Source organism: Zootermopsis nevadensis, unplaced genomic scaffold (genome assembly GCF_977971745.1).
Source record: "Zootermopsis nevadensis isolate Lab colony 2312 unplaced genomic scaffold, Znev_1.0 Znev_ptg000029l, whole genome shotgun sequence".
NCBI lineage: Eukaryota > Metazoa > Arthropoda > Insecta > Blattodea > Termopsidae > Zootermopsis > Zootermopsis nevadensis.
Window position 1 is genome coordinate 10,621,422 of NW_028259161.1, and position 27,472 is coordinate 10,648,893.

Sequence of the window (27,472 nt, forward strand, 5' to 3'; positions counted from 1 at the left end):
AAGGTTAAACTTCAGGCGTAATCAGGCCCGATGTACAAGTGCAAGGAAGGAAGGACACAGTTACCGAAGAGAACCGTTATTAATGATAATGACTTTGGACTTGCTCAATGATTCTTTGTTGCATACCTGCTCTGTCGTGCATAAAACACAGAGGTGTGGAATCATCTTGAGTCACACATGCAAACGACTGTGTGAATAATGTTTTTTTTCTAATGCTCACGTTTAATATGTAGCTAGAGGTAGCTCAGAATTTATAGTTCGTTTAATTTGCATTCTGAACATTCGTGAATCTCGTTCCTAGACTGTAATTGACATTTTTACAGTAATTCTTATTCCCGAACCAGCGATTTTCACAATTTTCTGGGAGGGGGGAAGGTTTACTGAGGCAGAATATAATAATATATTGTGATATTCTGTGGAACTGTTAGCAATTTTCCCGTCTGAATAGTTTCAGAGTGATGAATTAAAGTACATTACAATCAAGTGGCGAACTATAAAACTAAAATAGATAAAATGTAAATGATTAATTTCGTTAGAGGCTACTGGAATATTAGTTTCAAATACGTCTCTTGTTTCGATACACACTTCCATTGAACTTTATGGAATCATTAAGGGATTCTTGGCATCCTGTTTCTAATATTGTGCAATTTCATTTATAATGAAATATGTCGACATCAGTCGGTCGGAAAGACGAAGAATATACACAAGACAGGATCGAAGCTTTTTAAGTGAGATGGGAGGATGACTGTGATGAACTGAACAGGGTGACAAGGACGTTTTATGGTCAGGTGCTACTATTGTAGCAACTGCTTGGAGGTCCAGAGAAAAACAACGAAAAATCTCAGGTTAGTCGGTGCCCCAGTCAAAATTCGACTCTAATGCTTCATTCGTGTTACAGCTTGAATGCTAATAACCATGTTGTTGAAGCACCATTAACCCACTATTTACTAACTTAAACTAGTGTACTCGTTGAAGTATGTGTTGTTAATTGTCGGACGTAATTTTGACTTAATTCACTCCGTAAATAGATATTTATATTATTTGTTTCTTTTTCGTTTCAGAAAAACATATTCAAGTACCGCAGCATCCTAAAGCGGTCGACGAGGCCAGAAGTAATACTGAAAGAACTGAAGGTAAGTGGATGTTTTGCACTTAATATTGATTTATTATCTGTGTAAGACGAACGAGAAGGAACTTTTAGATTAAATTAAACGTCGTCACTTCAGGATGGCTACAACGTATATGATAACATCGTCACCAAAGTTTAGTTCCTTGGGATGCAAGTCGTTAAACGAGTCGAGGAATTAAATGAATGTTCTTTTTGTCCTTTTCGATGTCGTGTTAATCGCGTAACAATACAATACTATCTGACAACGCTTTATGTTACGAACACTAGAGAAAAACATAATTTGTTCTCGGGCGAAAATTTATGCACCGTGAAAGTATTAAGTCTTGCATTTGATGTTTGTTATTATTTTATAGGCTTATTCCCATCTACGGTTATTTCCGACCTGCATAACCAAAATTCTCTTTGGAATATCGGTCGTCAAAGTTGTACTGAACATGTTTAAACCGAAGACTTCTGTATGATACGGAAATGTATGGATTACCTGCGGTGTGCAGACTTGAAATGGCCTTAATGGAGGGACGAAATGGCAGATATTTACAGTGTTGAGTTTTCACGAACAGTGGTGTAAACAGTATGAGATGAGTCGTTAGGATTGACCAGGTTTGGGAAATTTGAAAAATAAAGATGGAGAATGAGACAGCATGTTTCTCCGAAACATTGGTATCCACATGATGTCACAGTCCGGAAGAACAGCATCAGTATGTTAACCGCTGCGAAAAACTGAAATATCATAGTAGAATAATCATCCGTAATTTTGAAAGGCGTTGTCGCTATTATGTTAATGGTATCTACGAGAATGGTCTATTCTGCATACTTAGTCGCACCCAGCATTATAGTACATTACTATTACTTGTGCTTTCCAGTGGGTTTATGTAACACCTCAACCATGGTAAATCTTGATATTTGTCAACACCAACATGCGAGTCATAATCTGTAAAGAACAGGACAGAACACGTGTCAGATAAGCTTGAAATTGTGTGCAAGACAAAATCATTCCAAACATTTAAAATATTCAGTTGGTAGGACTACTATGTGTATCGCGATTATTGATCCTGTTTTATATCAGCATTTCAAAGCACCGAACGTCGTAGCTGAGTGGTTAGATTTCGTGCTTCGTATCCCGGGTTCAAATTTTGTTCCGGAGACTGGCTCTCCTGACAGGATTTTCGCGGTTTCCAGGCAGATGCCAGGATAGTAACTTAAATTAGGCCATGATCGCTTCCTTCCACATCCTTTCCAGTTTATTACTCGACGTCTTCCTGTCATCCGACCCATACTCCGGAAGCATTTACAGTTTTATTTATTTTAAGTTTATTTCCTTCTAGATGCTTATTGTGGCCATATTTTTATGCACCATGTAAGAAATATCGCATGATCGGAGTATGTATCCTGTCGCGGGTATGAGAAGTTGTTTAATTGGTTGCCGTATTTGTCCTAAGTTAATATGTTATCATGACAAATGATGACAAATACAGAGTATGAAACGCCCATTCTAGTGACTCTGTACCAAAATTTTCAGCTGAATCTTGTTTCTGAAACGTATTTACTAAACTAAACATTTTTGTTATTTGCAAGTTTGCTTTATCATGAAATACTACAGACGCAAAATGGCGACTGTAGCAGAGAATGTTCTGATATGGCACGGTTGTGTGGTTGATAATGTACGTAGATAAAAGCATGGCCTGTTGTTGAACGTGGGAAACTGCCATACAGCGTAGAGTTTACTGAGACAAGTGCTTGTTTAAGAAATGTTTGTACTTGTATTTCGAGATCGATATAGTGGAATAAAAAATAATTGATTTATAACTTTAACAGTTTTGTTAATGTTTGTAGCCGGTGTTTAGTTCCTGATAAAGATAGAAAGTACACGTTTCTTTATTCTAATCATGGAATAATAAGTGTCGGCTCCAGATACTCATAAGTCTACATGAAATAATTAAAAACGATTCCGAAATTCAAATTTAGGATTCTTATATATCGGTATGTATGAATCAGTGAAGCGATTAATTAATGTAGACATTGTGTGTTTTCCAAACTAATTCCATTAATATATTTTGTAATCACTTGCACCCTAATATACAATTACTAGAAATAACTCAGTGTTAAAACATTGAAGAATTCATTACAGTTTATAAATTTTTTGAGTACTAAGTTTGGATCTAGACTATTGGAAATTTCAATCGGTTTCAAGGGGCCCTACCGAGTCGTACGTCTGTCACAAACTTCCGTTCTATTCTTGCTGTAAAAAACTTCCATTGGAGATGATGAGATGATTCTGGTCGAGTGAGTGACCTTTGTGTGGGCGGGGTGTCTGGCTGGGTGATGACGTTGTTACTGACAGCTCCCTCTTTCCAGGCAGCCATGGTAACCAAGGGGAAATGTCTGTAGTTATACTGAGATTAGCTCAAAACATTGTCTGTGCTGGTATGTAAAGTGGTCGTTAAAATGTTCGATCTAAATGAACATTCGAATGGCTGGACAAATTTCTGGTATATTTTATAATATAAAATTTAATCGAAATTTGTTTATCTGTTCTCCAGTTGTTTCATACGTACTGACAGACAAATAAACGGGCGGATTTATTAAATAAGCGCTCTGCAGGGTTGCGAACGTGCCTACAAAAGGCGCTGTGAAATTATATTATTTTAAATGGGTTATCATTGTGCACTGGAAGGTACTATTTTTATACGACACTGAAGTAATCAGCAAGCAGCTTGTAGATATTCGTCTTCGTCACATAATATTTTGTCCACCATCACTCCATCATCATCACTGCATTATCTTTTCGTTGTCATGAAAACATAACTTTGATAATAAACCCCGATTACCAAACTCCGTTTTATTGTTTGTAGACATAACTAACTGACAAAAATATGCAATAAGATTGATGCCTACGCTAGATTTTGCATAAATAAAATGACGTTAAAACTACAAATATCAATTAAAACAGAGGAACTCGGAGATATAGGTTAATTACTTCTGAAGAAGAATAGCTGAGCTTTTTTACGGATGCCAGTTTCTGGAACTTCATAATGTAAATTTAGATTTAAATAAGAGAAAAAATTAAAGTGATGTTGAAACAACATGCTATTTCAGACTGTTCTGTGAAAGTGAGAATTTAATTAAAGAGATCCTTGAGTCTGTGGGCGAGAGACAAGACGACGTTGAAAGCGGCGCACCGTAAAGGACGTTTCCACTGCGACCAGGTCTGTACTCTGACACTGTTTTCCAAATACTTTAACTCTGCCGAATTTTATCCGTCTGGCTGTCATTTAATGTGATGTGGTCAGAACTGGCGTACTTTGAAGAGCTGCTTTCTGCCATTACGTTACTTAAATCGGTTGCTGTTGCTGCCATCTTTACATCTGTTATTCCGCCCTATAAACCCCCAGAGATTGATACACAACTCTTAAATAACCTATGAAATAGACGGTTCTGGTGAGAATAATGGGTCTTGTGGGTTAGAAGAACGTGGACATTTGCAGACACGCCCGACTTGAGTTGGCTTCCTTCGGCTATCTAATTCCATGGAGCAGGTTCTTTTTAGAAGCTTTTAGTCACTTAGCTGGCAAATAAATTTCATACTCGAACGTTCATTTTCACAAGAGCCCTCTACTGGATCCTATTCTCAGCCAGCTCGATCCATTTCGCACCATCCCACACCATTTCCATAAGACTTACTATAACACGTTTTTTACATCTACGCTAAGGTCTCAGAAATAGTCTCTTCCTTTCAGGATTTCATACTGAATGTTTTGTGTATGTTTCATCTCTCCCATGCATATTCTCTCTCTTCCATCTTATCCTTGGTTTAATCACCCTAATAGTATTTGGTTAAGTATTATGAAGTTATTGAGAATGCCGTTTTCTGCATAGTACTGTTAGGTTTTGTCTTTCAGGTTTAGATATTCTTTTCAGCACCTCCTCCTCAAACTTTTTTAATGTGTGCTCTTTTATTTTAACGTGAGCGAACAAGTTTTGCATCTATCCAAAACAGCAGGTGCCAGACGAGAAGACCATAATGGACTTTGAACCCGAACTGTAGCAGGAATTCCCAGAATACTATCTGCGCTTCATTTCTTCGTGAGGGTTCCTACATGAAGTTTCAATCACACGCGTTGAACGCAGCCAAGTATTCATAACTTGAGTGTTTTAATTGCATTTGAATCATTGATAAATGGCAACAGAGAGAAAAGTAATTTTTTTCTTCAGAATTAATCACGTTTCTTTGCAACTGTTAGATACTGCTCGTATGTCTACTCTGTGCGTCTGAATGACGTTAATAATAAAATCCTTCCGCTCTTGGTCAAAAAGGAACGACTCATGTGTAGATACACGATTATCTCCCATGTAAGTGGTCGTTGGGCGTTTTATTTGAGTTTCAGGAGGAACATTAAATTCACATAAAAGTATTAAGAAATGAAACAGGGAAACAACGATACGCCTTTTCTAACATGCCGCCATGAAACTACAAAAATGACTTTTAGTGAACACTATAAATTAATTTTAATTTCAAGAAACTTCGTAAATGTAAAATTAGCTGCCACGTACCGTTTTAAACTACAGTGACATTATCGTATGAAATGTATTGAATATTTATTTGTGGACTAAAGAAATCCTTCACTATACGGAGATTTAAGGGCCAGGGACCCGAAGGGAAGACCATGTATGGCGCAGGTGCCATGGAGAATATATGAACCACAGAGAAACGGATTAACAGGATGATGGAAGAAATTACATAACGAGGAACTTTATTTGTGTACTCTTCGCATAAAAGGATCGTAAATATATTGTATAATTTCCGGTTTAAGAAACACCAGCAAATCTAGGGAAATTACATTTTGGTTGTCATTAAATTGCTAAGAAACTGACAATGGACTTAATGTTTTTGGATCACTCCACTTGTTTTGAATGGTTCAGCAAGAATGACTGCAATAATAAAATGTGTATTTGCCGTATAGACTCTGTATGTATTGTGTCCTACATAATAAACCTTTCCGTTTAAAAGATTCGCAGTTGAAACTGTAACTTTGCTGCTCATAAAATATTTATTAACGTCGACAGCGTTTTCTTTAAAATTCCAGCTACGACGCAGATTCACAAGCGCCTCTATCGACCTTAGCCACGAAGTGAGTGAAACCTTGCACACTTTGCCTCAGGCGTCCATCCCTCCGTAGCCTTTCTGTGTGTTTCCTGCTACGGCTTTCAGTACGTCCTTACCCTATTATCCCAGTTTCTAACCCCTTCTCTGCAGAACTAGGTCGCGCCCACTTGTATGTTTTTTATTTTAACTTCGAAGTGTGAGAAATGTGACATTTTGCGATTTAACTTCACGATCTTTATTGCTGGAATTGAGGTTACAGCAGACTGCGACACTGAGGCGTTAAAGACGGACTGCCCTGTTGATGGTTGGCTATTATGAGTTGTAAGCTATGTAGGGAAGATTATCGTGGCCTACTTTCTTTCACTGTCGGTTGCTCAACGTCTACATCATGCTGCGAAGAGAAATAACGATCCTTGAATACTAGAACTACAAGCGAAGACATTCTGTGTGTAAGCTTCCGAAAGAAACTTCGAACACAATCCAGATTTGAGGTTTTCACTGCCTGTAAGGATGGTGGTGGTGTTCTGAGCTTTGCCAGCGTGTATACTCGTCGGAAAATGTGAACGTCTGATAGAAACATACTGTCACTGTCTTCAACCCTGAAGTTGGAGGACTCAAGATGGAAAGAGTGTGTTTCTCCGAAACATTGGCAACTACCGACGAGTTTACATGGTGGCAAAACTCATAACAACATCTTCTGTATAAAAGCCCGTTAAATTTTTGTTGTTTTCAGACAGACATGTTTAATTTGCTATTTATTGAAATGTCTCAATGTTGTTAATTAGACAAATGTTGGTATGGTCAAGCATATTTGTTAGAATTCTTAGTCAGAGTTCAAACCCAGTATCCCCTAAATACAAACTCAGTGCTGTATCTCCGATCAAGTTGGGAGAGCAACGTGTCTGACTCACATTTAGGAGGTACTTGGTTCTAGTCCGGGTTGTCCCAACTTAGATTTATTCAGTCAGTTTAGGGGGGTGGGGGTGGAATCTGGTTAGTCTATTGAAACAGCTGCTAGTTTAAATCCTAAGCACTGAAGATTTTATCATAATTTTATCGACATAATCTACAGGAAACTGGTAGCCTCTTCATTGTTAACAAAAGAGGTAATGGAAATAAACCTGATAGTTGTTCGAGTATGCAGCATTAAACACTCGCTTTCCAACATTTTCTCTTGCCGTGATTTGAAACTGGGCTTGAATTTGTATCTTGTCAGTGGTCTCGTACTTGCGTTTCGGGGGAGACTTGCAGCAAACCGAGCCTACGTGACCAATATCGGCAAAACTCGGTTTTGGGAAACCTACACTGAATTACGTCGACTCATTCTGATTTAAGTTTAATTTGGATAATTTGACTCTACGAACGGACGTAACCCCTTTCCACCACCGTAAGGTAATGTACTGTAGTCGGGGCAAACATGTGCGTTTCGCCTGCATCACTAGCTTACATATGCTGTGTAAACGGAAGACATTACCGACATGGGAAATTAGACAGCAAGCTACAAAATACTGCCGCTGGGAAATGATGTCTGTAGTTCTGCTTCTTTATCTGCTACCCCTCCCTTCCCTCTGATTCCCTTGCATTTTACTTCTGACGGACCTCGAACTCACAAATTTGCCCTGACTACAGTACGATATGTTATGCTGAAGATTGCACATAGTAACATGTAGCAGTATTTCTGAACCGTCATAAGAACAGTACCAAATACTAGCTGACAGCATAATTTTAAATGAAGATTTCCGTCTTCTGGGTTGTTGCGCTGTGTAGTCTGGTAGATGTTAACCAACGTTTCAGAGGTCATACTGCCTCCGTCACCAGGGCGATGAATGACGCCCTGATGACGGAGGCAGTATGACCTCTGAAACGTTGGTTAACATCAACCAGACTACACAGCGCAACAACCCAGAAGACGGAAATCTTCATACTCACAGCTGTGAGAACCTCAAGTCTTACATAATTTTAAATGTTTAATATTGTCAGTTTACGGCTGTAGTGGAACAGGAAACCAGCCGTAGTTGAATGGCCAACAAGTTGTTATGTAATTTTAAAAACGGTCACACTGTATTTTGTCAAAGTGTGGAGAAATCTTATGTGGTGCAAACATACAATTTTTTAGCAGTATTAACTATCAATACATTCGTTATTTATAGATATTCTTGTATGTCACAAGCGAGTGTGCCATACACGTAGTATTGCTAGTTAGTAGCTTAAATGTAGCCAGTGAATTGTATAACTTTGTTATACCAGTTTATCATTTCTTAACATCTCATCAGTCTTTACGTCAATGCTAATTAGGCACTATAAGTCGCATTGGCGCATAATTAGCTGGGACCTTACGGGCATCATTTTTATGGTCTGTATCGATGATATGAACTTAAGAAGTCCATGAACTTTGATTAGAAGATAATAATGCCAAACACTGTGAAAAGAAGACTTTAAATACGATGTTGGTAGGGCTGTGTTCCGCCGCTTTGAGGATCTGTTGTTTAACGAAGTCAGTGCCTTTTCTTGTTAATTAAATCGCTAACTCACTGCATTGCAGATAGAATTGCTTGCTCTGACGTCATCGACAAATTATATCAGAACAGCAGCTATTAAAACTTTGCTTATATTCGTATCGAGTAATAACAGTGATTGTGTTTTTACCGGAAGCATTGTGATGTCACTACATTGGGTAAAGGACAAAATAAATCATGTGTATGAATTATTTCGGTAGTAACCTACTCGTTTCTATTAGACAGGTTAAATTGTTTCTTTAGCATGAAATGTATGTATGTGCTGCAGAATTTATTTCAACAGCTAATAAACTGTTGAGGGATTTTTATCAAACGTAATGAAATAAACACTTTCTAATCTTTACTGGTTGCACTTAGTAGTACATCAACATGTAGTCGTACAAAACCCGCCCCATTATTATTTCTCTTCTACCTGAGATCTCTTTCTTCGATGCGACAGTTTATAATCCTGATGCATCCTGTTTTATTTGCACGCTAAGTGTTAACATGTTCATCGATTTCAGTTATTCCTAAGTACAATCTCCAACCGGAAAGGCATTGATTGGTCCCAGGAGATACGATATTTCGGGTCGCTCTGTTAACTGCGTGCACAGTGGCTGGCCACCCTGATTGAGGTTCTCAGGGCGGCGAGAATGAAGATGGCTCTCTTCTGGACTGTAGTGTAATGTAGTCTGGTAGAAGTTTGCCGATGTTTCAGAGGTACTTCTTGTCTCCATTATCAGGGTGATCCGCTGGCGATGAGGGCAGAAGGCTATAATTTTTAGTATGACTTTACTTCAGCAATGAAGATGGAAACAATATGTTTCTTCGAAACGTTGGCATTTACCTACTAGTCTGCACAACATTAAAATACATAAGAGCAACATTATAATCCTCACCACCATGAAAACCTCAAATCTTACTGTACATCAGTACTGTAGAAGCAGTTTTAAATCTTTTAAATGCTGTCTGGAAGTTTAGATGTTTTTCCCTCATTGTGTGACCGTAAGCATAACAAGAACACTAAAGAAACGAGTGCTTAATTTTTTTTATAGTCGTGACACCTGGTACTGATCCTCCTTTACGAATCAGGTAGAGATGCACAGGAAAACAACGCGTAGTAATTATGAGATTGTTTTAATCTTGGTCCATGAAAATGTAGTGTAATCTTCTCGTTGTGAAACTTTTAATAAAGAATACATTTAATTTATTAAGTATATGCAGGAACTCTAAAAATATTTGCTGCAGAAGTTAAGTTTAATGCCAATAAAACTTTCATTTATCGTACTTTTTATTTAGTAGAATTATATAAATAAATATTAGAAGAATTAAGTTAGAATTGCCTATAAACAACAGTGGTTGTTAATAAACTTAGCAGAAAAAGTTACGATAAGTCACACAGAACGACGTGGGTGGTATATACCGTGTTTTAAATTCGGCCAAGTGCAACACCGAAGAGTCTCAACCCTCCGCCATAAACCCATCAGCAAAAATGTAAGACGAAGCTAAACGGAGCAGCTCTACCTTGTCTTTATAATGCTGCAAAAGTGCCATTGCCGAAGGGAAACAAATATCCCTTGTTTTCATAACTACCTTATTGGGCGCAACTCGCATGGGTTTATATGCCCTTAAAATGAATTGTGTCACTTCCTTAAGACGCCAGTCTAAACCTGTGTACTTAAAAGGTGTTGCCCATGTTATATACACATTGGTAATGCCCAAACAGTACCAATTTCTGCGATATGAATAATAAACTAATATCAGAGAACAGAACTTACTAGACGCGGAAGGACGAAGCAGCGAAGGGGCGTGTCTTTGTTTTCTTAACCTATATTAATTAAACTGGCTTACATATAATGACGTCGGACCACGCCCATACCACTCAGACGCCAGAGAACGTGTCGAGGGATGTTCTGGTAAAACACCTCACCTGCCCCCCCCCCCCCCCCCCACGTTTAAGAGACCGATCCATTTTAATCGCATCATATCCGTATACTGGGCTTAAATGTCACTTACGCGAAGGCATAGATATTTGTACTGGATGCTAGTGAGGAGGTCGAACTACACAGTGTTTCAAAAGTGCCTGTGCACGTGACTTTATCACAAGTGCACAAGGTCTTTTGAAACACTGTTTAGAAGTAAATACGGATAAAAATAAATACATGCTTATGTCTCAGCAAAAGAATATAGGTGATAATTCTAAGAGTCCACGACATGTTAGTGGATGATAGAATGATATTAAAATGAATTTTAAAAGAGTTTGTGTGCGATAATGTGGACTGGATTCGACTGACATCGGACGGGAACCAGTGAGAATAATGCGGGGATTTTCATGACTATCTGAGCTATTATTGGCTTTTTAAGAAGGGCTGTGCTCCGTGGAGTGAGATACTTTGGAAATGCCACCTCTCTCCATTTGTAACGTTATTTTTTTTAAAGAGGGACTTTGTAAAAGAAATTTCCTGTATTCTAATTTCTGATTCATTTCCCGTGCTATTACCTAATTTTCGTACAAAGTACTACAACCTATTAGCATCCTAGAATTGTTTGCAATGATTCTTGAATGGACAACTTTGGTGCAAATGGTTAAACATGTTTCGGGAAACACGTGAGAAAATCGAACATAGATACAAAACTATTCCAGAAAACAAAATATGAATGAACGAGGTAAGGACAAGAGAAATGTAGACAACCTACAGATTTATATGATTTGAGGTTTTTATCCCCCTGATGATGGAGGCAGTATGACCTCTGAAACGTTGGTAAACATCGACCAGACTACACAGCGCAACAACCCAGAAGACGGAAATCTTCAATCTACAGATTTTGTAACGAAACTGAAAATCTACTTTCATACTGTCGAAAGGAAACGTGGTGATTTATTGTTTACATAAAAGTATTGAAACTGTAATTGCAAGTAGTTGTTACACAAAATTACTCTTTACTTACTAAGACGGATTTGTTGCTGATACTGCAGTGCGCTAGGCCTACAGAAATATATGCATCCTGAGAAGGGAATTTAATTTGTTGTACAACTGATCCTGACATATATACCGTCAATATTGCTTTAACGCCATATAAACTTGCCTGTGCGTTCAGATTCAGGCCAAGTCAACCAACAAACTCAATATATGTGTGCACCACTTAACAGCGATATATCGATCTCTTCCACAGTTTCTGGCATCTCCGAATGTGGAGCCACATTCTAGTACAGTAATCCATCCCCAAAGTTTATCATGCCTTGTTAAGCGTCCTCTTATTTTAAAAATCAAAACTGTTGGAATGAAAATGTTCAAGCGACATGTGTGGTTATTTGTAAGTGTAACTGATTATTTACCTCACTCTGGTATTACGGAATCCAAAAATTAATCGCCATGATACAGTTCTAACAGTGGGAATCTATACAAACCGTATCATGAAAATGCGTGCAACCGCAAACAGTTTCTTTGGGATGTATTTTAATATTACATGCCTGCAATTATAAGTTAACCTTCGCTGCTATGTTTCCTCATAAAAATGTAACTTCTTTCTGTGTGTCCGCGCTATCTAAGCATATTCCAGCTTATTTCAGTCCCCCACTTTTTGGGTACTGTAAAATCTCTCAATATATGTATGTACTTTTTCAATTTTTTATTTAGTTTATCTAAACTACATTCAGATCGTGTTATAACTCAAGCTCCTAGACCCTGGTTTGTCACTGCAGAGACTCGGGTTCATTCTCGGGAGATTTCAAGCGGGATTCGTGGTGGACCAAGTGTTACTGGAGCAGGTTTTTCTTAGATTTCCCCGTCTATTCACTGCTGATAATCACCATTCCTTTCCATTCCATTAATTCATACTCATATATCACCGCCCCACGAGGTGCGCGATAGCCCTTATTCAACAGCAAATTATCGTACCATCGGTCCTCAGTTGAGTACTTAATTTCTGATCCGGTACTTGAATGTTGTCGAAGTAAGATTAGATTAATTTTTAGTAAATTCAGACATTTCTCTCATAATTTTGGCTTCAGACTCTTTCAGTTTTTGATTCTTCGTCAGATAATAGGTCACGTTTCGTAATAATTCTTAACAAAGGGCTAATATAAGATATTGCACTTTTAAAGAAGTTACTGATTTTTATGTAAACGCACGCACGCAACAAACCTTTAGTATGTAATATAAATTTGTGTATAATTTTTGTAGAGCACGATGCACTCTCAGAATAACGTGGTATATTTGTGAATATTTTGTTATAATATGCACCATTTCATCATGTCGTTTTGCAGAAACCTTGTCACGACGGCATGCAAAATCGGCTACCTCCTACGCTCCGAAGAAAAGCGGGTCAACTCGATTATTTTTCGTCTTTGAAAGAAAGTGGCTCAATATGTTCGTTCTTTCCTTTTACTCAGGGTTTTGTTGGATTTGTAAATAAACAGTACTATTGTAAAAAACCATTGTCCCTAAATAAATATGTGTGAATGTCAACATTTGTTAAAAAACTTCCCAATAACCTGAAATGCAAATCTGTTGAGTCTCTTGCCATCCGTGGACGATGGACTCCTTTATAACGAGTAACAATAGAATATGAACATACAAGAAAAATGTCAAAATTGAAAATAAATCGTATGTGTCTTCAGAAAGAAGAAAATACCCTGAATTAAGTGTTCTGCACCTAGCCGATCAAGTCTCGCAGTTATCTGTTGGTGTCTACTGAATCTGTTCCAGTGGGAGATTTACTTTACCCAGTTCCACCATAAAAATATTGTAATGATGAACTTCTGTCATGTGTATTTAAGAACGTACGAAGCTTCAGCTTTGTTACATTATGTTATTGGCATTTTTCGTATAGTGAGTAATGCAAACTACTTGATTTACAGAATTAAGAAAAATAGTTGCAGAGAATTATTTATACTGTCAATAATAAATGTTGACCTCATGTAGCATCCCTGCTCAAAAGTGTAATATTATTGTGAGTAGCGTGTGAACCATGTACTATAAAAACATGGATTTGCAAGTTGTAAACGCTGTAATTGTGACGTTAAACATACTTATTGTAATTATAACGAAGTGTTCATGAAATGTAAATAATATTCTGAGATAGTGATGATGATAATAATTCGACCCCGCCAGTCCAAAAAAAAGTTCTCTGTCATTTCTTGTGAATACCAGACCAGGTCATGACCTCTTTTTCTCTATCCTATGCAGTTCGCAATTCATCACCACCTTATCAACAGCAGTTTCCGTTGGCCACGAAGTATGAGTATTACGTTAACCGAAATTGCTTGAAATAAATCGTTTGAGTTGTTCTATGACAGCTCAGACGGACATTAAACCAGTGTTTCATTTGTCAGGCTGTTACACGGGGCTTGTCAGAATTACACTCGCGCTGTGGCATTATAATGCACTCTAAACGACTGTGTTCTGTCTGTTCCAGAGTCTCGTGGATTTTGCCACTGCTACACCGCTTCAAGATGAATGCGTAACACATGTTCCTATAGAGATTGTCTCCGAACTTCTAGTCGAGGTACGTTTATAATGTAATTGGTGATTTTGCCTGTGGAAATCATTAGGGTGATTGTGTGATGTCGGGTAACACACCAAGGCGATGCCTTTACATGTTACGTTTGTGAGAAAATTGTATGTCCATATTTTTTAAAAATCTAAACTGGGAAACATTTCTAAGTAACGAAGATGGCTGTGTTCTGGGTTATAGCTCCTTGTAGTCTGGTGGAAGTTTACCGACGTTTCAGAGGTCGTTCCTATTTCCATCATCACGACGATGATATGCTGAAACGTTGGTAAACATCTACCGTCTACAAAGACTACAATCCTCGAACTCATTGCCGTGAGAACCTCGAATTCTGTTTCCATGTAACTTTAATGAGAATGAACAATCTGTTCCTTACACTTAACCAACGAAATGATTTCGTTCCTCCGTCATTAATTGTGTTGCGTGAGTGGAAAGTTGTACTGTAATTGGAGAGATTGCTTGTATGTGATTGGTCCTGGTGTTAATTTAGTACAGATATAATTTCTGAAGCTGCTTCTGTACTCATGCTGACAGCAAGTAGAGACTATTCTAAACTGCCTCAAGATATTTGATCCTTTTTGTTTCATCCTCCTAACTCTGAGATATTTTTGAATATTTTTCAGTAGTCCAAGTACAAAAGGTTAATTAGTTTTCAGCCATGTTCTTAATGTGTTAACAGGAGGGCCTGTGGTCCAGTCGGGCCAGCAGTGAGGAGCTTATCACCATGATTGCACCTCTGCTGGACAACAACCCTCCCACCCCAGAGATGTGCCATTTCTTCTCCAATCACTGTGTGTTACATCCTCGCTCTCCCATCGTGGCCGACAAGTTGACTCCTATAGCATATCGAATCCTCAAACGCAGTGTGGTATGTTTAGTCTCATATCATCTATTTACAGAGTAATTACATTTAGAAAATGCTTTGTTCAGAGGTAATATTAATGATTTTCAGGTTACATACATTTAATTCTAATACAGAAATGAAATTACTCTAATAACCTTGAACTGACAAATTGGCACATTGGAATGTAATTTTGTAAAATAAGTAAGCTTCAAAGGACTTTGTTAAAACTAATATCTGACTGCTTTAAAGTAAAGCTGTCCCACTTTAAGCCATGTAGGCGTTTGGGGGAAGAAGAGGTATAGCTCCTACTCATTCTTGAACACAGCACTAGATGGGGGTGAGTGGTCAGCATCATGCCCCGGCCATGCTTTATTCCTGGGAAAGGACCCTGGTACCCATTGGATTTGAAATTGTTCTGATAATGGTATATTTCAGAATTAAGCAATTACGTGCTGGATATATATTTATATGTTGTAACATCTTAAAAAAGGAAATATGTATTTGGTTCTAGAATTTATTAATCAGTGACACATTTGTGCTAGAAATTTAAGATACCTTAAATTGTAATTGTGTTCTTCATTCATTACTGTCATGTTTAAGTAAATAAGGCTGTCTAATAAGACCATTCATTAACACTTTTCCTGTTTTATTTGTTTTGTTATGGTCAGATGTTGGCAAGAGGATTCCATAAATTATAGTTTTCTTCAAATAATTACTATTCTCACCATTTTTGTGTCTTGGAGTTGGCTTAAAGATAGTAGCAGGCTTGGAGTTCTTTATCATGCCATGAACTACTTTCTTCAAAGATTAAAATACACAGCTCCATGTAAAACAATTATTTTTCTTTCTAGTCTTGTACCCTTTATAGTATTTAGAGTTCCAGCCCTTCTTCCAGGACACCAAGTGTCCTGTCCATATTCATACAGCCAGACTTTCGTACTTCATTTCACAAACTGGCTCCCCTCTGAAATAAAGGAAGCTAATTGTATCTCTCAAACGCTGAGAAGTACCAACAAAATCAACCATCAAAATAATGAAAGCAATGTGAAGTGCAACAGACACAGTTAACAATAATATAAAATTATTCATAAATATTTATTACACATAAAATAAAACTGTACATAAACAGCATCTGAATCTGAGGCAGAGTACACAAGGATGATATTTCTTTAAAGGAAACAAATACCAATGTCATTTTTTTATAAATATGGTTTAGAATATTATTAGCGCCAATATACATTTTTCTTGCTCCTTCTTACATATTCAATTTTAAAATATTTTTCTAGGTCATTGTGCTTAACATAGTTTATGGTGCAAACATATGTGGCATTTAATTCAAAATAATGTTAAGTTTCTACTCATGTAGTGTCACAGATAAGACGAGAGCTACAGTAAATTTTTAAAGGAAATATATACTATAATCTGTGTCCCATTAGTGTTTTCACTTCCAGATTTCTCAAACATAAATACAGGTTATGTATGTGTTGTTCCAGGACTTTAGTAAATCACAGCATATGCGACATTTTGTGCAGGATTATATTCGGGCTCTATATTCTCAAAATGCAGGAGAAGTTGTCATTAAAAAATTTGTCTCAAGGTAAGAAATATACTCATTATTATAATTTCTTATTTATGTATTCAATTAAAATTAAGGGAGATTAAAATCTCTTAAAGATTCTGTTCCATTAATTGTTTAATTAAAAAAATTATACAAGAACAAATTAATGCAAGCCCATATTGGTGCTTTCTTCTTCTAAATCTATTAGTTGCTTTGTTTAAAATACCCTGTAAGATAATTTGTTGTAACATTGAACATTACTGGCATTGTTCCAAATCATTTGTTTGAAGTTACCATGCTAACTGTAATAAGTTTAATTTGAATTCATTGTGACCTGATGTTATGAGACAAGTCAATTTTAGGTTGTTAAGCATAGATCATGACATTTAATATTCCTATGTCATATTGTGTAAGATACAGAAAAGGTAAAGATAAATTTATGTGGCCAAGTAGTACATGGCATGTTAACTGTTAGAATGTCTTGTTATGATCATTAATGTAAATTTCATCGTACAGTAAATGTTATGAAACGTAATGAAGTTCTTAAAATAGCCATTGGCAATAGATTAGTTGGAACATAAAATTGAATGAACTACATCACAGTTTTGTTGAGAGTATTATCTGAGGGCAGCAGCTTTCCTCTAGAGTTGTACATGGGCACCACATGGTTCAAATCTCTGGCTATCCCGACTGAGTATTTCTTTAGTTTTCCTCAGTCTCTATAGTATGTGGTGGGTTAGTACTTTAAAGTAGAACTTGACTGTCTCCTTCCAGTTCCCTACCATTCAAAATAATGTTCCCCCATATTATTTGATGCTATATGATCTGTACAGTTAAAACAAAGCCTTTAAAAATATAAGAAACAATCACTTGATCTGACTTTGTCCTGTAAGAAGGAGAGTGGTAAGGGTTGACTACTGTCTGATTTCCAAGGAACCCTGTAACAGCAGGAGCAGTCACTGTATAATTTAAACCCCTTTTCCTATCATGTTTATTGTTGGTATGTCACCATGTGATATCAAACACCCCTTCTGTGCATGTGGTATTGTCCTGCAGTGTCCATGGTCCTGGCAGTGGGTGCCCACATCCCCGTGTTCTGCCAAATCTTGTGGCTGTGTGCCTGGCTGCCATATTTTCCAACTTTGAGGAGCGGCGTATGTTAGCAAGACTAAATGAAACACCCAACTCAGAGAAAGACTTGAGCGAAGGAACAGAGGAAACAACCCATGAAAAAGAACTTCAGTGTTATGTTACAGTGTTACTGTTTGTGTGAGTATGAAATTGTTTGTTATTTCAATGTCATTTTATTTTGCATTATAGTGACTAATTTTTTATGGAATCTACTTGATGTCTATTTATGGATTTTCCCTTCCTTCACAAAATGTCTAGGATGAACCAAAAAATGTGTTTCTGTGACTAAATTTGATTAGAAAGGAAATGTCATGAATGAAGCTAAAGCTGAATCAGAACACATGATTTTTTTTCCTGTGTTGTAAATCAACTGTTGAATTATCAAGCATGTGCATGAGGCATAGTAAGAACCGACTGGGACAAGTGACAGAGCACTTACTTAAAGGGAGGTCATTTCAAATAGGGACTGGCTAATACCGATGCCACACATTCTGTATGATGGTGTGGCCTTAGCTGAAATAAGATTTCGTTATCTGGGTTCATAGTTTTATGAAACCAGGCGACTATCTCACGGCTGAACTATGCAAAGTTTTGCACTTTGTTTGGTGTGCAAAACTGCTAGAGAACTAAACTAACAGACATGGATGCACACAAGTGGTCATGGTGCATGCAAAATCTGTCAATTGCCTACATCTACCATCTGTTGATTTATTGGTTGATTGATTGATTGATTCATTTATTCATTGTAATTGCATGCATTTCCTACGAGGTACCTCAACTGTTATATTATCAACTCCTTCTCTTTATTTTTTGGAACATTTCTTTTATTTGTGTATCTGGTAATGATCATGTCTTTACATTTGTAATTGATTGCTTCTGTTTTACATAATTGTCCTAAACTGATCTTATTTTACCAGGGAACATGTTGTGCATAACGACAAGATGTGGGATGAAACAAAACTATTGTGATTTGAGGTTCTGGGTTATAACACCAATTGGACCTGTAGACAGAGCTGTATTTTGAAGAAAAATACTGTTTCCATCTTCAGGGCTAAGACAAAACTATTCCTTTTATCTCCATTACAGTTAAATTGTTGATGAGACATCTTTCTGTTTATCAAATAGGAAAGGAGTCTAATAGAAACTGAATATTATAAATCTCTGTAATTAATTGAAGTAGTAGTCTATAACTATTTTCTTAATATTGATAATGGTGAATTTATGGGTAAATAATAAACTTAAGTAACTCTGTGTTAGTAGAAGCTAAAGGTTTAGTGTTGCTAATACCAAAGCCTGACATTGGACATGATCCCAAGTCATGTGCATCTAGATATGGATGTGCTGGTACCATAATCCTGTCATGTGAGGTTTCTAGTGACATCTGTGACATGCTACACCCTTCCTGGTCAGTGTTTAATTGTATGTGGTCTTGAGAGACTTGTCACTATATTTTTGCAATTTACAGTTCTGAATATGATGACTGGAGACCTGTATTGGCACAACTTCTGCAGCCCATCCCATTTCCTACTGATGCTCTTGCTCATGAACCATTCATTAGGTAAGTCAATAGTAATGTAAGTTTTAAATTGAATGCGGTATTAGTCAAGAAGCACATTTCACCATGCTATATTATTTTTCTCTAATTAGTAATATATTTAAGTATCATGTATTTCATGTTCTGCATAAGGACACAGAACACTCCCTATGATGTTATGCTTGTAATAATTTAATGATTTATTTTTTACCAGCATTGACACCTTTTATGAATTTTTTTGAATTATATTTCTTAAAATTAATGTTTGATGGTGTAATAATGTGTCTCTGCCATAAATTTGTCCACAAGTTTAATTTTCCAACTTATTGAAAAGATTTAGACAAAATTTGATATTTGGTGGGAGGTTTTTGTTCACCATTTTGAACAAATTTGGTTTGTATCAGTCCATTAATTGAACAATGCAGCTGAGTGGTTAGTATTCCTGCTTTGTATTTGGGAGGTTCTGGGATTAATTATGTTAATCATCCTATAAGTCAGTGCTATAAATAGTCATTTAATAAACTGCAAATAAATGAAGAAACAAATAGATCAGTTCACTATGTACATGATTATGAAGTAATATAACCATTGTACAGCTTTCAGATGAGAGCCACTCTTACCTGAAAACCGAAGGTATACATTGAACTCCAGCCGTGAAAATCTATGGACAAGAACCATTTCTATTGTTTTCTTTGTGTTTGATAATGTTTAACTGTGCTTTTGTTTCGACAGGAGTTTCCGACCTGTGATCGAGTGTATTGGAACTGATGCAAGATGCTCATCACATCAAATGGTGCAGGCTGTCCGCAAAGGGAAGGAAGGCTGGTTCCATGTCTACTGTCCATCAAGTCCTGTCTGTACTGATGATGGTCAAACCTGGGGATATATGGTAAGAATTTTAGGCTACTCCACATCTTTAACAACAAATTATTTTGCAGTTAGGAATATATTTTTGTTACTGGTATGACTTTAGTTTAGTGTTAATGAAGAATAACCTTTTGTACATGGAAAGTTTTAAATGTCTAGAACATATTTATATTACTTTATAGTAATTTCAGTAATAATATTACACACTTCTTTACTGAAAAATGTATTTACTTGTTAAGAAAAGCTAATGTAAATTTACTCATTACAAACTGCTTCTGAAAGGATATTTTCTTTAAATTAAACAATTTTAATGTTTGCCAGAGTGCCAAGTATCTTGCATATCTACAAGTAAATGCGAAAATTCCCTGTTCCTGAAATTTAAATTTGAACTTATTTTTCTTCTTGAAGACTACTTTTTTTTAACTGTGGACAGACTGAGTACGTTAGCTGCTTCTGACTTATGTTTCAAATATGCCCAGTGCAAGTCCTGGCCATTATATAGAGTGAGGTTTTCACGTTTTCTTCAGCCCTTTCAGTGAATGTCAACAGAGTACCTTCAAACAGACCATGGTCATTTCCTCCCAAATCCTTTCCATTTCATAATATTTGTTCTGTCATTGTGTTCAACACCGAATGAAACCTCTGCAGCTGGTGAATGCCAGGTTAAGTAGAAAACAGGTCATTAGTGTCTCCTTCCAGATCCTTATCCACTTACCAGTTATGGTCTTGTTCCTAGCGTATTCAGTACATTGTAATATCCGCAGATGAAGCAATATTTTTTGACAGCCTCAGAAACAAGTTAGATTTGAGGTTCTGTCACTGGCAAGTATGAAGATAACTGTCTTCTGGGTTGTTTCACTGTATAGTCTGGTAGGACTTACTGACATTTTAGAGATGTTTGCTATTTCCATCATTAGGGCAGTGAGTGATGATGGAGGCAGCAACACCTCCGAAACATCAGTAAACTTCTACAAGACTGCATAGTCCAATAACCTAGAATACAGCCATCTCCAATCTAAGAAACAGCTTATCAGTATCTTCAGATGTTACAGTATCCTAAAATAGCTTGCAAATAAACCATGTGAAGTATAATTGCTTCAGGAAGAATATAACATCCCTTGTTTTTCAACAGCTGAAGACACTATTGCATTGTTGTTGTCGCTGCAAGTGGTTCTTGTCACAGCTGACAAAGAAACAGCTTGGAGCTTGTCTGTTGCTTGCACTGCGGGGTCATTCAGCTGCCCAGGAGGCACTCTGCCTCATGTTGGAGTGGGAACTTATAGAGCAAGAGGATCAGAAAATGCAGCTTGTTTCCACACTACAGAGCACAGCCTCGGGTCGCGATAATTATGCAGCTCTCTGTCAGAGACAGTTGCACCTTCGTGAACTGGTAAGAATTCATACTGCAGGTGTTTCAAATGAGGTGTCAAAATTTAATAATTGTTTGCTGAAAGAAGTTACGTGTTAGAGCTAAACGTGTATAGATCAGTTGTGTAGTTCTTCTAAGTTCTGCTTTTGCATATCAATTTGAGGTATGACAGTAATAAATCATGATCAAATTCACACAAAATTTGAGCACAGATCGAGTATGTGGAATGCTTGGTATTTTTAAGTTAAAAATCTTAGCCTTCCTGTTCATCAATTGAGATTGAAAATATGTACTTTTTGAAGTAAACTGAAATTCCAAAGCCATTCTGTATGCCACTTAGGTCATTGTTGCACTTATGTGTTAGGTGATTGTGGCATCTGTGGTCACATTTGCATTAATGTGATCCAACGTCATTGCACAACAATGGGTACTATAGGATACCATTGTTCAACAGTGAGTTCAACAATGGGACATCTGGTCTCATTATTGCTAAAACTGTGAGACAGACAGACACGGATGGATTTTTCTGGATCATGCTGCAGTGTGAAGAATGACTAAACATTAACAGATTACAATATATAGAACATACCAAGAGAAGAAGTATGTCAATAAGATGGCAAAGAGAGACAAAAACACATTTTTATTGTTTTGTATATTTCCATGGGAATATAACTTTTGTTGGTGAGAAGTTATGACAGCTAACTTTGAGTTGTCCAGAGAAGGAAGAGGAGGTTTCCATTATTTTTGCTGTTGAACATCAAATCTGTTCAGACCACAGAAGGTTACATTCATAAGCAAGATATTTTGCATAACTGAAACTGTGAAATATCAGTATTTCAAACACTTACATTCATATTGATTTGTTTTGTTGGAATACTATAGACCTTTGTCATACAGAAGTCCTGGGAAATGCTGAATTTGGAAAAATGTGTGTCAAAACTCAGGAGACTTAGAAACTGATTGCTCATCATTTCAGCCTTAAACTCTTTGGAGTCAACTAATTCCATTATCATAATATATTTCCTCAAGAGATCCTTTAACATTTTCTGTCAAGTGGTCTATCTTCACAAACCTTGGGCACTAAAATTTTAATGCAGTGCTTATTTGCTTCTTATACATCTGAATAGGCTATATATTTTTTTCCATAAAAGTGATGTGTGAACAGTTTTTAAGCTGAGTTGAGTTTGAACTGAACAGTATTAAAATTCTCGAGTTTTGAGTTGAATTTGAGTATAAATTATTAGCCTAACTGTACAAGATGGAATGTACTTATGGTAAGTGTTTAACATTACCATTTCTCCCCATTTCTCAGACAGTTCAACTCTCTCATATTATGCTTAGAATTTTCAGGCATTTTACATATGCTATTCCATCATAACAAAAACCACATTTTGCATGAAGTCACCAAAAGCAAGCATTTACTAACTGAAAAAGAGAGACTATTACATATTATATTTGTTTGGTGTTCAAGGATCTGTGAGTTTGAATAATGAGAACGCAGTTACAATTCTAAAAGTAGTTATACCAAAATTACCCTGTTGATGTGTCTGTTATAGCAACAAAAAGGAGGACCTCGAAAGTTGACATTGCCAAGCCGATCAACGGATGCTGACATTGCTCGGCTGCTGAGTTGTGGTTCATTCGGCAACCTTGAAGTCCTTAGCCTTGCTTTCACACATGTGACAAGTGCTTGTGCTGAACAGCTTATAAAGTTACCATCCCTCAAGTATCTGAATCTGTGGGCTACACAGGTACTGTCTTCAGGCTTTCATGGCTGGAATTTGTTGTATAACTTTGGCTTTTAGGGGTAAGCTGTGTTCATGCAGCTTATGCACGAGAACTGAAGTCATGAACAGGTGCTGATTTTTAAATTGGGAAACAGTTAGATAGATGTGGACTATTTTTATATGTACATTTTATTGAATTTTATAATTGTGGCTATATTTTTGCGGAGTGTATGAAGCAAATGAGGATGTTCCTGACTATGTGCATGTTACATCTCTGAAACTATTACTGGATTCCAATTAAATTTATTTCTTTCAGTATCAGTTTCCTCTGCTCTTTCTCTCTTTATATAACTAATACATTTATACATCCCTATTAGATTTGTTTCTGACTCTTGTCAGTGGTGGGCTTTTCCACTGAGTTATATGTATTTGCTTTCAGTTTAGTGATACTGGCCTGTTGATGATTTCTGAACACCTGCATAATCTACAAGTCTTGAATTTGTGTGAAACTCCAGTTTCTGATAAGGGAATTACAGCTTTATCTTGTAAGTATTGCACAAATTGTGGTGACTGAACCAGTGGCATTAGAACCTTTTCTGGAAGAGGTATGGAGATAAGTTATTGATCATTTCAGGGTTCACATGCAATGGCAAATTCGGAAATTGTCAAAGCAGAAGAAAGACGGTGTGTTTCAAGATTCAGTTTTCTGATATGTTGTCATTTGTTTTTTCAATTAGTCACTATCATGAAAAATAATTTGTTCAATTTGTAAATAGGTAACCAACTGATAGTAGAACCTGAAAATTTAACAGTGCTTATAACAACAATATTCAAAGGCATGCTGTTTTGAGTACATTAACATATCAAAGGTCTTCTTCACACCACATCGCTGTCATTGTTGCACTAATGTGATCTGAGGTCATTGTTAAAATGTGGGTAATGTTTTCACTAGCATAATCCGAAGTAATTGTTGCACAACAGTTGGTGACAGACAAATATGGGCAGGCCCATAAGGTATTCTTTTTTATGTCTGAGCATAAAGAACACCTAAAAATCACAATTGAACATAATTGTGAGCTACCTACATCCATTTCTCATCCTTAAAACCCATCTCCTAAGATATATCTTAATGTTACCCCATCTCCTTGGTCTTCCAACAAGTCTCTCCACTGTCTTTTCCATTCAAGCTACCTGTCCAGTCCATCGCAGTCTCATGAGTTTTGCTATAATTCAGTTCAATTCTTTATTATAATAATTTCTGTTCAGTTCTTTTTTATAGCGATAGTAATTCAGTTCTATATTTTAATGTACTAACTCAATACCTATAGGAACCAATTACAGAGTCAGCACAAAGAGAAATACAAAAAACAATAAACAGTACATACAAATAGTAAAACATTCTAGTAACCAGTACATAATGATGCTGAAGGTAGCAAAATACAAATAGTAGTAAAATTCTAGGAGGGAACTTTATGTGCAGGTAGTCTAAAAATACCAGTAATTGTTTAGCTGAGGAATGTTATTGTACCAGCATTTGGCAGCAGGGGCAAGTTAAACAATAGTATGGATTCAAACTGTACACATGAACTGTCATATAAATTGTCAGTTGTAGCCACAACTACTGTGTGAATGTTTTATAGTGGTTAAATCATTGTATCTTGATTGCACTTTTATGCAGAAGTGGCACCACAAATATAATATTGGCCCTACAATAACTTTTCTCTAATCTTATTTCTTTACTTCTCTGTTTTAAATGCTTCTGTGTGTGAGCACTGAGAAAACAGGAAGATGGTGGAGAATTCAGCGCTGAGGTTGATATTAATGAATATTCTTTTTACAGCCATGACAAACCTGCGTAAGTTAAACTTGAACAGCACCAAATTATCAGCACAAACATTTGAAGTTCTGAAACAAAAATTACCAGCACTACAGGAATTTGATGTTCGCTATACAGAAGCATGGTAAGTTGCAAGAATATCACCAGAAACGAAGAAGTTTGTGTTATTACTGCAACAAAACTGTGTTCAAGATTCTAGTGTAAGGTTACATTTTGATATAAGTTCATGATATTCATGCATATGCCATGTGTATGTTTAATCTCACTGATACACCAGAGGACAGCAGGAAGTAACTACAGTACAGTAACACACTGCATTCATATTGTAAGGCAAGTGGTTCTCTAGATAAATTGCACATGTGATAATAACATTTAAAATTTGAATATAATAATAATATAATAGTGTAAACACTATGATTAGGTTACTCCTTAATACCAGATTTACAAGGGCACATATCTTTGTACGGATAAATTATTTATTCATCACATAGGAACTTTTGAACATGATGAACATTGTGATGTACGTTTGTCCAGAGGCGGCTGTCCAAATATGAATAATATCAGAATGCACAAAACATGCTGAAGAGATGTCTGATTCCTGTGTGAAGTATTTCTGCTATGAGGTGTGTTGATCTCAGAATGTTAATAAACTAGCCCAAAGTGTTACTGTTTGAAAGGATGTGTGTGTAACCATAAAACCACAAATAGAAATAATTTTAGAATGGATAAGTGTTTCTTTTAGTATATTTCAGAATAGTTTATTCAGATTAATCTGATATAGAAATTCTAAATTTATTTTCTATTACCAGTTACATATAACATTGCTGAAGAATCCTACATTTCTCATAAAAATGGAGATTAATATGTAGGTTTGCCCAGTTTATGAATATTTACATTGTTGATTCTATTTCACCACATGACAAACCTCAACATACAAACTTGTCTGAGTTTCAGTTCTTCAAATTTTATTAGTTTTCAGTGTTGGGCGAAAATAGAAGAAAAACTAAAGAGGCCTGTGTGAAGTTTGTAATTGTGCTTGATTTTAATGGAAGAAGTTTTTGACTATATGATTAGAACTGTTTGTGGTTTTATGGTAAATTAAACAAGATACCATCAATAACGTCAGTGAAGGGACAGTTTACATACTATAAAGGAAGCAAGAACTTTTTATGGGTTTGTGAGTTAATAGTTCTATTATTTTCTGTTTCTTAGTTGAAATTCTTTTTGCATACCAGTCACATATTTCCAAACAAGTTAATTTGTATCATGTAAACTACATAATTATTCAGGAAACACAATTTTGACATTTCCACCCATTGCTTGGTTTTATTATGTTGCTGATAATTGACCTAAGTGAATATTGCAGTTATTTGTTATATTAGTGTACCATTTTTCCTGCATACATGTGCTCAATTTATATAAGTCAATTTCGTAATATATTCAAGCAGATTTGAATAGAACTAAATTCTAGGATAAAAGGCTTGTGAAACAGCATGGAGTTAGGGAAATGGGGTTATAAGCAAAGTAATAAAACAGTACTACGTGTTTGGCCACGAGCACTTTTAATTCAGGGCAAATGACGACTGTGAAATGTTGAAAAAATTTCCACTGGGATGTAGTGTGATCTTGTTCCGTTATTTAACAAACAGTATCAAGAGTCTTATTCATGGAAGCATGGTTGAAAATTACAAACTTTATTATACAATTGCATTTAAGCCTTAATTTTGAAGACTATGGCCACAATTTTATCCCATTGTTTTTAATGAGTTGCATGGTATTACTTATTAAATGATGTTCTATGATATACTTGTAATTGTAATTTTAGTCATTATTGTTTTCTTTGTACCATTATTTTATATTATATAAAGCTATCATATAAACTACATATGAAAATTATATTTAATATGGTCCAGCTTTGCCACATTTATTTCAGTTGTATTAATGATGAATTATACAATACTTATGTATATGAATATTACTATTTTCTTATGTTTATTATTAATTACTATACTTAAATTTCCAATAGACAATTGTAACATTACTATTGAATGTGAGGCTGTACAGTGTATACTGAAGATATATTATTTAAATGTTTATTTATTGAATGCATGTTCTTAAAGAAGGACTGAGATATGTCCTCTTCCTTGAAGACTGTTTGTTGTCTTGTCAATTCTTACCAGTGAATAAAATTATTTTAAAGCTTGAACGCATGTTTGATTAAAATTGTGTGAAGATCTGTTGTAATAATTATTGTGAGGACAGAATGAGAAGTACCTTAAATAATGAACAGCTCATATGAATTAAGACAGGGTTTACAATACAAAGCTATAAACACAATGAGCAAAATATTCTTCAAAAAATTA

General features: G+C 36.1%; 1 protein-coding gene across 2 annotated transcripts in view; it reads left to right on the top strand.

Annotated features, from left to right (window-relative positions):
* LOC110832641 (C-Maf-inducing protein) overlaps positions 1-27,315 on the top strand; it is a 136,051-nt gene extending 108,736 nt beyond the window's left edge. For both annotated transcript variants that reach the window (XM_022069808.2, XM_022069809.2), the window contains 11 exons: positions 1,062-1,133; positions 14,147-14,236; positions 14,922-15,110; positions 16,580-16,683; positions 17,701-17,913; positions 19,241-19,333; positions 20,042-20,198; positions 21,309-21,566; positions 23,102-23,296; positions 23,712-23,817; positions 25,113-27,315. In XM_022069808.2, the coding sequence (XP_021925500.1) occupies positions 1,062-1,133; positions 14,147-14,236; positions 14,922-15,110; positions 16,580-16,683; positions 17,701-17,913; positions 19,241-19,333; positions 20,042-20,198; positions 21,309-21,566; positions 23,102-23,296; positions 23,712-23,817; positions 25,113-25,237 (1,602 nt within the window). In that variant the 3' untranslated portion in view covers positions 25,238-27,315. The remainder of the gene's footprint in view (positions 1-1,061; positions 1,134-14,146; positions 14,237-14,921; positions 15,111-16,579; positions 16,684-17,700; positions 17,914-19,240; positions 19,334-20,041; positions 20,199-21,308; positions 21,567-23,101; positions 23,297-23,711; positions 23,818-25,112) is intronic.
* The last annotated feature ends 157 nt before the right edge of the window (positions 27,316-27,472 follow it).